General features: G+C 34.5%; 1 protein-coding gene across 3 annotated transcripts in view; it reads right to left on the bottom strand.

Moving 5' to 3' along the window:
- Positions 1-13,521, bottom strand: part of LOC143250821 (tyrosine aminotransferase-like) — a 49,312-nt gene that overhangs the window by 31,514 nt on the left and 4,277 nt on the right. For 2 of the 3 annotated variants that reach the window (XM_076501872.1, XM_076501871.1), the window contains exons 2-3: positions 5,985-6,098; positions 1,305-1,458 (exon numbers count right to left, since the gene is read on the bottom strand). In XM_076501872.1, coding sequence (XP_076357987.1) covers positions 1,305-1,458; positions 5,985-6,089 — 259 coding nt within the window. In that variant the 5' untranslated portion in view covers positions 6,090-6,098. The remainder of the gene's footprint in view (positions 1-1,304; positions 1,459-5,984; positions 6,099-13,521) is intronic. The other variant, XM_076501873.1, reaches the window with a different exon arrangement.

Raw genomic sequence — 13,521 nt, 5'->3', positions numbered from 1 at the left:
TACACTAAAACCATAACTGTACACAAATATTAGACCACTGTACCCGTTGTTAAAGTTTAAAACCAATACTTAATTGTAGATTGTCAACTTCTGGATGTGTCATGAAGTATGATGTTAAATATCCAACTTGGCAAGTGCTGTCAAACTCATCCACCAGATGGATCAATTCAAATTTCATTGTGAACAAGCTATCTTAGCAGCATAAAAGTATTTGTGGTCACCTTTAAGGATTGGTTTGTTTTGAATTTCGCGCAAAGCTACACTAGAGCTATCTGCGCTAGCCGTCCTTAATTTAGCAGGGTAAGACTAGAGGGAAGGCAATTAGTCATCACCACCCATCTCCAACTCTTGAGCTACACTTTTACCAACGAATAGTGGGATTGACCGTCACATTATAACGCCTCTACGGCTAAAAGAACAAGCATGTTTGGTGCGACAAGGATTCGAACCCGTGACCCTCGGATTACAAGATGAATGCTTTAACCACCTTGCCGGGCCCACCTTTATGGAACTGCATATTATTATGTATCGTTAATTATCAAAACCTGAAAAGTATGTTGATGTATGAAAATTATCTTAAAACACTCTTCTTTAAATTCCATCCATCTCATCAGATCAGATAGAATCAAGATGATTTAAACCTTTTTATGTGTGAAACTGTTGTAATATTTAAAACAGAAAAATGCTTAATGACCAGTTTATTGCAATAAAAAATCTAGTTTAAGCCTTTTTTTGTGTAACGATTTTATAAAGTCTTTTATAACTCTGACGCCAAATGGTCAAATAATTATCAGTATCGAGCCGATTTAAGTCATTTTGAATATGAGAATGTTTAATTTATCGTTAAGATCTATTAAAATTAAGCGTTTTTGAATATGAGAATGTTTAATTTATCGTTAAGATCTATTAAAATTAAGCGTTTTTGTATATGAGAATGTTTAATTTATCGTTAAGATCTATTAAAATTAAGCGTTTTTGTATATGAGAATGTTATGAACTTACTCCACCCGTCAATAGAATTAAAAACCCCTTACTGCTTGCAAGCTGTCAACTTAAGAATGTGTCATAAAGTGTGAGGTTAAATAAGCCGATTGGCAAGTCTTGTCAAATCATCCTGTACATATGAGCTGGTAACCCTGATAATGAGATACTTGCGAGATTTTTAATGTCACTCAATAAAAGTGGTTGGAGTTTCAAAAGAGGAAATTTCACTGTTGCCTATCCCTAAACAATTAATATGATTTAACACAAAATAAATAAATAGAAAACATTCAAAGATAATGAAAATGCGTTGAGACACTTACCAATTGACAAAGGTATCATGGGCTTCTTTGGATTTGAAGAGATGTTCATATTTTCCACAATATCGCGAATTACATTCAAACTCCTTTTGGCCATCTGAGATGGCGTTACATTCCAAGACCGCCTGGTACGGAACTCATCATGGAAATCATTCAGCTGTGAAGAGATATAAAACATTCCAGAAGGCATGTTTAGGCGGATTGCACAACTACGTTCTCGGACTAAGTTATGTAGTGTTTTTGTTAGATATGTGAGAAGAAGAAGAAATACCGAGTATGAAAACTGTGAGGAGGTGAACTATGGGGTGCAGAAGACGAAGAATTGATTGTATAGTATGTCACTTGGCTACTTATGCGCAGCTTTCTGAGGAACAGGAAAGTCAGATGTTAGAAACAGACAAAGGATTATATTGCTCTGATAATCTGCAGATGTTCATGAGAGTGTAATATACACTGAACAAGTTTTTCGCAATGGATAAATACGAGCATTATATAGGAACGTATGTCCTTGTTAGTAGCTGATGCGAGAGGTTTATTGTTGTTCAAATTTTCGCTTTCTCTCCCTCTCTTGTTTTTTTGTAACTTTTTTTTATGGTTCACTGCTTACAGGCGTTAATCTCTGATACACGTGTGCGTACGGTTTCCTTGAAGTCGTTGAAATACACTTACTCGTTTTAACAGTTCTATTCTCAAAACCCACTCACCTAGTTTTCGTGACAAGAAAGTGATTCTGTTGAAACTGTTCAAGTTGTTAGGCATGAGACTTTTTGCAAACCTACACAAAGCACTCTGATATCACTTTCAAAACTTCGTATGTTTTAATAATTACGCTCACACTGTCCTTACGTTAAAAATGAAAACAAGATTTAGTAACAAATTCTTATCGATGATTAACCCAGTTTTCTGAAACAAGCTTTCTAGAAGAAACAAAACAAACAACGAGAATCGTGGAACTATAAAGAGAAATCATGATAGAGTTTGGGAACAGTGACAAAATAATAAACATGGAGGCCTTGGAATGAACCCTTTAGTTAGCTCACATTAAATTCATTTTAGGCTTGTTTCTGCACTTTGTAGCGGTTATTTATATCCACAACTAAAATTTATGTTTGTATCATCTTCATGGAATAGACTTATTACACATAGCTCACTACATTTATAAATATGGTTCTATATCAAGGTTCTATAGGAGACTTAGTTAATACTACTTATATAACTTACTACATTTAGAAATATGGTTCTATCAAAATTCTATAGGAAACTTAATTAACAAGGCACATATAACTCACTACAGATATAAAGTTGGTTCTGTTTCAAAGTTCTATATAGAGCTCCAATTTATGAAGAGTGACATAAGACCAGTTTTACCTGCACATAGCCTTTTCAGCGGTGGGGTCGTTATAATGTTACGATCGCACTATTCATTGGTAAAAGAGTAGCCCATGAGTTGGCGGTGAGTAGTAATGACTGGCTGCTTTCCCTCTAGACTTACACTGCTAAATTAGCGACGCGCAAAATTTGAAAACAAACAAACAAAGCAAACTAAAAAGGGGAAGTTTGTTGACTTTCTAATTTTTATCTTTGATTGTACAGTAAAATCTGTCTCAAACGGAATCGCACGGGACCAAGTAAAATTTTCGACTTAAGCAGGTTTACTGCCTTAGACAGAAAACATGCATTTCATTAATTATATATAATTTTTTAACGGAACGTTACACTTGCTTGACTCAAGATAAGTAAGACGTTTGTCAATAAAGTTATTACACTGTTTGTGCTATATTTATTAGAATAAGAACAAAAATAGACATTCAAAATATACATAAGTGCACAAAATCTTAATCAAACTTATTTGAAGAAAATGTCCAGTTTCATTGTTTCTTTTTTTTAATGGGTTTTCTCGCGCGGTTAAAAGTGAACGCCAATTCTACGGCCTTTCCATGAAGTTCGTTTTACCTCTTTATTTTTGCATACAATTTGATAGCGTTAATATAACTTGCGATGAAGTAGGGATTTCTATTTCCTCACTATCTTTTCCATTTTGTTCATCTTCTGAATCTATAACACTGTTACCATCTTGCGATTGTATTATAGATTTTAAATCAGTTTCATCAGTTTCTGTTAAAACATTCTTGTCAATATTCACAAAACTTTCCCTGTTCACAGAATCATCTGCACCAATCTTCTCAATCATAGTTTGGATTTCACTAGAATCGTCATAACAAACAACTTCTCCACAATTTCCGCTATTATGAAGAATAAATTCACAGTTTCGAAAGCACTTTATTACGCATTTGATTGTATGATTTAAAAATGCAACTGCACCTAACACGTCAATTTTCATGGTCATTTCAGATGCTCTCTTACAGTCGTCCATGTTTGTAATAATATGCTGAAGCATCAATTTTCTGTATTTCAAATTTATACAATGTATAATTCCATTATCTAGCGGCTGTAGAACTGATGTTGTACATGGAGGAAGAAAGAATAAACGAACATTTAAAAGTTGAACTTTTGGGTGACAAGTTGCATTATCTGTTTGTTTTTGGAATTTCGCACAAAGCTACTCGAGGGCTATCTGTGCTAGCCGTCCCTAATTTAGCAGTGTAAGACTAGAGGGAAGGCAGCTAGTCATAACCACCCACCGCCAACTCTTGGGCTACTCTTTTACCAACGAATAGTGGGATTGACCGTCACATTATACGACCCCACGGCTGGGAGGGCGAGCATGTTTAGCGCGACGCGGGCGCGAACCCGCGACCCTCGGATTACGAGTCGCACGCCTTACGCGCTTGGCCATGCCAGACCCGTTGCATTATCTAGGGAAAGTAGAATATTCCTATTTTTTTGTTCCATTATTTTGTTTAATTGATTCAAAAATTCCTCGAATATGGCACTTGTCATCCACACTTTATTATTCGCTTTCCATTACACAGGAAGTTGATTCTTCTTTAAATTTTTGAAACAGCGCGGATTTTCACTTTTACCTATTACCCATGATTTTTCTCGGTTTACATTAGCAAATGTGACCAAAAGTACAATCAATCGTTCTTTCGAATAGCGACCTCCGGAATAATGACAGCAGAAAAAAGAACATAATATATTTAACCAATATTTACTGTAACAAAATGTCCGAGAATTTATTAATATTTAAAGAAATCATTAATTATATAAGAAATTATTAATTAAATAAGAAATTAATATTTAATCAAAAACATTTTTTCCGCCTTACTCAGGTTCCAATCCTGCAGCCCCCCGCTAGTACATCAGTAAATCTACGAATTTACAACGCTAAAATCGGGGGTTCGATTCCCCTCGTTGGGCTCAGCAGATAGTCTGATATGGCTTTGCTATAAAAAAACACACACTCTAATCCTACTTGCTAATAGATGAGGTAGGTGAAAGATAATTTTCTGTCCGCGTTACGCAGGTTCCGCCGTACAGAAGGCCGTTTATAAGAGAAATCTTAAGATAATGCTGCAATATTTTGATATTTCCGGCTTGTACAGGTTTCCGCCCTGTGCAGTTTCCGGCTTAGACAGGTGTTACTGTATTTAGGTATTTTCAAATGAGTTAATTGTTTGTTATACATAGGAAGTGGTGAAAATAAAGAATGACTATGAAAAACTAGAAGCTTTTTTTTTAATCTAATTACGCCACTTCTCGTGGCATAGCGGTATGTTCGTGGACTCACATGACTAGCAACCGGATTTCGATACCCGTGGTGGGCAGAGCACAGATAGTCTATTGTATAGCTTTGTGCTCAATTCCAAATAATCAATCGCTAATCACGTCACTAAAAATGCTGTAAAAATATGGAATATGTTTGAGGTCAGTTTTTATACATGGGTCTGATAAACTTATCTATGTAAAAGTTTTAATGAGCGAGGGCATGAAATATATTTCTGTTTTTCAAGTCTTATCTTGTACTAGGTAGGTCTAGTTTATCAATACGTCATTTTCATTTTCTGTACTTGATCACTTTAAATGAAAATGTTTTCATCGACTCTAGATTTTTGTTTTAATTCCATGAGTAAAGCATCACCATTTCTTCGTACGTTTAGCACTTTTATTCAAAAAATTACAAAAAAGATATAAGAAAATAAAGATGAAAACACACAGGTATACATGTTCTGATGGTATGTGAACCTGTGATCTATATATCTCGAAAGAAAAGCCATCCCTTAATTTCTTTAAAGATATATCTCTGTGCACATATATATAAAGAAACGATACTCTGCAAAATAAGAAAGTGATAACTGCCCAATTTAAGGTTTCCTACTAGAGTTTCTCCTATCTATATTCTGTCTATTTATCTTAAATAGTTATGTGTTTTTTTTCTCAAGTATCATAGTTTGGTTTGGTTTGGTTTGTTTCGAATTTCGCGCAAAGCTACACGAGGGTTATCTGCACTAGCCATCCCTAATTTAGTAGTAAAAAACTTGAAGGATAAGGCAGCTAATAATCATCACCCACAGTCAACGTTTGGGCTACTCTTTTATCCATAAATAGTGGAATTGACCGTCATACTATATAATAAAGTATCAATGGCTGAAAGGATGAATATGTTTGGTGAGAAAGGAATTCAAACCAGCGACCATCAGATTGCGAGTCAACTTAAAATATTTTAGTATTGGTGAAGTTCTCATGTAAATGTAATAATGAAAAGAATACCAATTATCTTACCGATAAAACACTCGTTGTTAAAATCTGCCTGACCTCACAGTCTCTCGTTGTCTGGTGTTGTCCAAGAAACGAAGGTGAACATCTCTCGTTGTAAAAGCAAGACATCTCTAATACCTTATACAATGGTGTAAGATAAAATAAGACAAAAGATAAAAACAGATTACGTCATATGCTCTTCATTAAGTTTTGCTTCATTCGTTCGTTTCGAAATACACAAAGTATTCTTTCGATCCCCCGCTGGTACAGCGCTAATTCTATGGATTTTCAACGCTAAAATCAGCGGTTCGATTCCTCTCGGTGAACTCAGCAGATAGCCTGATGTGGCTTTGATATATGAAAACACACACACGCATTCTTTAGAATTGCTCTTTGAACTCACTATTATATTTAATAATGTTATTTTTTACAAATAACACATTTACAGATATGCCAATCTAAGAAAAGAAAGACATATTTATTGTTTTTTTACTATAGTATTTGTTGTAAGCCAAGTATTTATTAATTAGTTTATACTTCATTCTGACAACACAACATAAACTTTTACTTTTCTACAAACAGGACAAACAAAATAGGGACGAGAGTGGCTTTATGACTCTCGTGCTGGATTATGGACTTGCATTGGGCTCAGGCGTGCTGAATTATGGACTTGCATTGGGTTCAGGCGTGCTGGATTATGGACTTGCATTGGGTTCAAGTAAAAAAAAGAAAATTGTGCTCCACACTGTGGAGCCATGAATGCGTTATAAGGGTGAAGGTCAAATTCCACTTTTGTTCAGGTAAAAGTTGCCAAAGAGCTGACTGAGTGTTGGCTAACTGCACTCCCTTTAGTTAATCACTTCACAACTAGGAGCGACTAATGCACATAGCACTCGATTATCCAAAAACAAACACATTCGAGAGAATCGTTCTCGCTTTTAACTAAGATTATGCGAAAATCATAGTTGTTCTATACACTCCAAGTGAAAGTAACTGATCTTTCTTGTCTTATGAACTAAAAACAGCACTTTAATGTTATGCAACGAATAATTCTACAAGACCTGAGAGCAACTGACTCTAATATTATTAACATTAAGAAAACTTTATGTTGAAGATGTTACAGTTTCAGTAGAAACTGTATATAAACTCTGGGGATAGTGTATAATACAAGTGCTGCTGAACAGAAGAAGTCGACTAAGAAATCCCAAACTCGTCAAAAGTAATGCTTAGTAACTTAGCAAAAGCTCTTTACGTGATACACAATACTCTGGTAGAGATCTTGCCACTAGATATACTTTTAAGAACAGGTGTGGATGTTATATAGTAAGACATATGTAGACTTGATGTGGCCTCAATGAATACGTATCTCAAAATCACTGCTTGAGGAAGATTAACAAGTAAAAGGCTAAAATTTTAAAACATGGTTGAAACAATATGATGAACCAGTTTGGTTAAGGTACATTTTACAGATGAATTCACATTCGAAATTCCTTGTCGATAATTTATTTGATGACAGAAAAAGAAAATAGTATTATCGCCAACCTACGGAATCTACAGTGAAGCATGTTGGGAAAACAGTATAAACGTGCTATAGAGCAAATACTCGCTTCAATTCCTTGTGAACAAAACATGTTGGGCAGGGATTCATGTTCTAGAAAGACGCTAATCCCAAACATACAACGTATGTGGCTTAGAGAAATCTCGAAGTAAGTAAAGCAGAGGCAATAATGATTTGGGCATCACTAAATTTCTATATGAACATTGCAAATACCATACAGACTTATGTAAAGTCTAAGGTCAAACGGCAAGAAAATAATATATTTTAATTGTAGGTTAATAAACTTATGGAAGCACAAAAAACAAAAAAAAACGTGTACTGTTCTGTTTAAACAAATACAAAATATTAGTCCATTAAACAACTTATTCGTAATATTCTGTATTTTTTGTGATAATAAACTGTATTAATGATTATTTAGTTGCATATGTTAATTGTTTGTAAGTGTCATCTGTAGTTTCAAAAATTATCTGCGCTCTGGGAATCGAATCCCAAATTTTAGCTTTGTAAGTCCTTAAACTTACTATTGACCCACTGAGGGACTTCATTTATCAAAGGTCCCCCGGTTGAAGTCTTCTGATTCAAAACACTAAATTAGGACACTGCAGATAGTCCTATGTGGCTTTGGTATACGAAAACAAACGCACACATTTATTACAGAAAAATAAAGATTATTCTTATTAAGGAAACTAACCCTACTCTATACAAAAAATTTAGTACGTCATGTTTAAAAGATTTTGAATATACAAATCATTAAGCCATGTGGCAACCATACATGACATTATTTCATTGTGACAGCATGTATCAGATATACAACATTGTGATAATGTTGACCTCTCGTAGGTAATGTGATACCACTGCAAATAAATCGGTTTTGGTAAGAATATAACAGACTTTTCCAACGCAAAATGTCCATATACGTAGATTATTATGATGTGTTCAAGTTAAAAGTTTAGAACTCAAAAACAGTAACATTTCTTCTACTTAAAGGGACTGAAAAAACAAAGTAATGTGGATTAACTTGTCGACCCACGACCTTCCAGAAAGAAATCTGCAAGAAGTTAAATCCCAACCGTGTAACAAATGAGAATTCCTGAACATAAAGATGAATGGTAAAAGCCACCGACAAGTTCCAAGCTACCATACGCAACATAATCAAAAAGGGAGTTTGTCTGTAAAAGTAATATGAGTACTCGTACATGAGTTGCTTCCAATATGTAACAGCTGAACTGTCGTGTACCTCAAGCAGCTGGAGAATGAAAATGTATTAATGATATTCGTTCTAAACACATACAGTTTAATCACCTATAGATTTTTGTGAAATCGGACAAATGAAACAGGTACTGGAAGCAAATCGTCGTTATAGTCTTGATGAATTATGGAAAATATGCAAGGAAAAAGCTGGGCCTTATACATGACAGCTTTACAACGGAATCTTTTGCAATAATAACTAAGCTGCAAGTCTATTACCATGACACAAGGTCATCTGATAGACCATAAATGAACGATGCAACATAGATCTTATCTGCGTGGCGAGATTCTAAAATTCTTTTAACATAAGGTACCCAAACTTTATATTTTACGACCTTACACATTGGGATGACAGATATGGTCGAAATCTTTGAGCTGTAGTAAGTATATTGAGCAAAACGAACAATAACATGATTGCAGTGCTACGCCTTATCTGATGAAATAAACTGAGTGATAGAGATATAAAATATACATTCGCCGTACGAATTTTAATGCTAGTTTTTCTCTCTTTTCTAAGCTTTAATCGCTTAAAATTGAAATTCATTTACCATTAAATTAATTTTCGGAAGCAAAAAAAAATTGAAGATTAAATTGTACTGTTGACAGACACAGGCATGGCCAAGCGTGTTAAGACGTTCGACTCGTAATTCGCGAATTCGAATCCCGCTTCGCACCAAACATGCTCGCCCTCCCAGTCGTAAGGGCATTGTAATGTGACGGTCAATCCCACTATTCGTTGGTAAAAGAGTAGTCCAAGAGTTGGCGGTGAGTGGTGATGACTAGCTGCCTTCCCTCTTGTCTTCCACTGTTAAATTAGGGACGGCTAGCGCAGATAGCCCTCGAGTAGCTTCGCGCGAAATTCAAAAAAACAAACAAACTTTCTTGAAAATCAACAACCTTGGGTACAGTGAAAATTTTTTTTTTATTAAATAGACATATATTCAGACAGAATTATATACCAGTTATCGAGATTAAAAATTTCTTGAGGAATTCGATTTAAATATCCATAGTTACTGCATCTGACTTTCAAATATAAATAAATTTCATCATGTTGACTTTTTCTATTTCCAAAGTTTCATTCACTGGATTATTTGTTTGCTTGTTTTTAATTTCACGCAAAGCTACACGAGAGATATCTGCACTAGCCGTCCCTAATTTGGTAGTGTAAGACTAGAGGGATGGCAGTTAGCCATCACCACCCACCGCCTACTCTTTTACCAACGAATAGTGAGATTAACTGTAATATTATAACGCCCTCACGGTTGAAAGGGCGAGCATACTTGGTGTAACGGAGATTCGAACCACTTAACCACTTGGCCATGCCGGGCATTCATTCACTGGAAGACAGGAAAGAAGTAACCTTAGTAACCAGCTTAAGTTAATAAACATTGTTTAACCATTCAAAGCAACTCATTGTTATACCGGAAACTACGAAAAATGCATTTTTATACCAGTATTATGACATATTTAATAGTATTATAATGATGTTCTACAACAGTAAGAAGACTATGTTTGAAACTTTTACAAAAGAAGCTTGAAGTATATGTTCGATTCTCTGCGGAAATGGAACAATTTTCGCGGGAATGTGAGTAATGCGGCTAATATGCGTAAGAAAATTAAAATCTCACAAGGGTGATAAGAATTTCACAATGCTAATAATCTTTCTCAGCCTAAATAGAATTTCGCTGGCACAAAGTTGTAGATATTCGAGGTGCCATCTCAACTCAATCGGATTAAGTTTACTATACAGGAAGGCGATGGTAGTGGTATCTCTCGTGATATTATTACATTAAATATATGCGCGCTGATTACATTTTTCATAAATGGTTGTGTCTTTAAGGTTTTTTTGTTATTGCTTGTGTAATTTTCCCTGGAAACTATACGTAGCTCTTCTTAATTTTGAACCGATAGAGTAGAAAGTAAAGGCAGCTAGTTATCAGCACAGACTATCAGCTCTGGGATATTCCTGTTTGACTAAAAAGTGGTCTTTCATCATCACTCTCACAGTACTTCCACTGCTAAAGGGCTTTTAGACAAAGCCAGATAATTTTTTTTATCGTCAGAAAATATTCCTGATAAAGAAAGTATAGCTTGAAAGTTTATACATAAGCAACAAGAACGTCATCTCCTGACAAACAAGGGATGTTCGATTTCAAGGTTCAATACCCACTACATCTTTTTTCTACAACCTTGAACAATGTAGATTTACCGCTTAAAATACCATTTTATGAAATTCCAAATAAAATAAAATCATCTTGATTAGTAGGTAAATACGCATTTGCATAGTGAATTGACATTGAAAAAAAATGGATAACTAACACTGAGAAACTTGAAAACTTAACATAGAAAAACATTATTGATATTTAAATACAATTTATCATACACTTTATAGTTTAACGTTTAGCTAATATCTTGTATATTTAATATTTATTACACTCTTTAAATATTTAATTTTTAAATTTTCAGTAAAGTTAGTTTTATATAAAATAATTAATATAGTTAAAGTCACAACTTTCTTTATTCATACTGATTAACTAGCTTTTTAAAAATAAATATATAAACTAAACGCGTTTTGAAATAAGCTGAGAATCGTAAGATATGATAATAATAATAATAAAACTATCCTTTACTATTGTCTCTTAGTTAAATACAATTCAGTGAGGTGAGAAGAAAAATTTCCAAATACCTCTATGTTCGAGTCTTGGTTAGTGTATGTTGAGTGCGGTATTGTAAACGGTCGTAAATTGTTGACTGTTAAACTTACTGAATTGGTACCTAAATAAGTAGTTGAGAAACAATCGAATCATGTACACTTAACTGAGTCACAGTGTGTGATTTCCGCGTAATTTTGTGCATAATGTGAGTTTTTATAGTTATTTTACGTTAATTAGTAAAAAAATGCGGTAATCGTAGCCAGTTACAATGTAAAATTATTTGATATGTGTATGTACAACGAAATATAATCCTATCATAATATATATTAGTCATTCGTTTCGTGAAATATTAATGATGGCATTGTGGAATCTGTGATAGTTCCCAATAACAGCAACGAATTTCTAGATGTTGTTGTGTTTGAAAATGTAGGCCTATGTTACCTAATTTGTGATTCGCGAGCCGCATCCGTCCCGCAAGACAGTTCCAGTCTACCCGATATTCACTTGGGGAAAAACTACCATGTTAAGTACTTAAATTTAAATTATTGTAAATAACGATATTTTATTTTTATTCTATGTTGTAAAGTCTTGCACATGGCAAACAATCCCATATGTATTTATCATATTATGTTGTTTTAACATTCATCGAGAGTATTTACACAAAATACCCGTTCCGTGATGTCGTATTCGCTCAGAACTAATGTGAGTTTATTAGTCTACCGTAAGGTGGCCTTAGTAAATTTTTATTTGTAATATAAATACTAATGGGCGACAGGTACTTAGAGGTATTTTCGTCATGCATGCGGTAGCAATCTAATTCACACAGTAGGTCATTCTTGTGCCATTTTTTGTGAAATAATTTAGCGAATTATGTAAGAGTCTGTTGGATGTAGTTTGTATACTTGCATAATTGAGCTTAAATTGTGATAAATTAAATCTCGGTACTTTGTTTCCTGTATTATTACTTGTATTTCTACCACTTAACACTTTAACTGCTAAATAAAGGCCATGATATTATTGTAAACAACATTTATTTGCAAGCTGGAGGAAGCTGCGAGCATTTGAGGATGTAATGTAACGTTCATGTTAGTCCTAGAACCTTTTAGAACAACGGTAGATTATAAAACGATGTTCCGTGGAGCATCAAGTCGTTTGAGTTGAACGTCAGTTGAAATAAAAAAGTTATCGCGATACTTTATACCAGAAAAAGATTTTATTATACCTTACTTCTAGTACAGTTATTACGGAGGTATAACGTTCATTTGTAGACCTTACCAATTCAAAACATTTTATGGTAGTGTTCAAGCTCGTTTAAACGTATAAAGCAGGAAATGAACTATATTCGTCATAGGGATATATTCTATCGCCCACTCAGTGGTGCATTATCACTATACAAGTATCAAGTCATCCCATAAGTAATGTCCGAAAATTTAATATAGAAATTGCATCATCATTTTTGTCCTTGTAGATGGTTTTAATGACTAAAATATATAGTAGGGTGTGTATAAAAATGTTCAGGCAAATAAAAGAAACTAACCCAACTCCACTTTTACAAATCATTAATCAAATAAACCCTCATGAAGATGGATGTGTCTGAGGAGCACGTTAGGCATATAATGCTTTATGAGTTTAAAAAAGGAAGTAGGGCAGCAGAAACTGCACGAAACATTCAAGGTGTTTATGGTGTGGAGTCTTTCAATGAAAGAAAATGTCGAAGGTGGTTTCAGAAGTTCAGATCAAGTGACAACAGCTTAAGTTATGTCCCACGTTCAGGTCGTCTGCACTTGATAAAGTTTGTGCTGTAACAGTTGAAAAACTAGTACAGAAGCTTAATTCAACCCATTCAACAGTTCACCGTCTTCTGCAACAGCTTTGAAAGATGTCAAAACTTGGAAAATGGGTCCACCATGAGTTGACAGAAGCCAACCTTAGAGCAAGAGTGGACATATGCACTTCTCTGCACTCTCATAAACGTAACTCATCCACTTTTTATCTCCAGTCGCTAACCTGTCCAAAAGGGTATATTATAAAAATGTTAATTGCCGCAGACAATGGCTCAACGTAGGTAAACTGGCTAAAGCACAGCCCAAAATGGACTTCC

This window comes from Tachypleus tridentatus, chromosome 5, assembly GCF_004210375.1.
Source record: "Tachypleus tridentatus isolate NWPU-2018 chromosome 5, ASM421037v1, whole genome shotgun sequence".
NCBI classification, from domain to species: Eukaryota; Metazoa; Arthropoda; class Merostomata; order Xiphosura; family Limulidae; genus Tachypleus; species Tachypleus tridentatus.
This window is presented reverse-complemented; position numbering and strand designations above follow the sequence as displayed.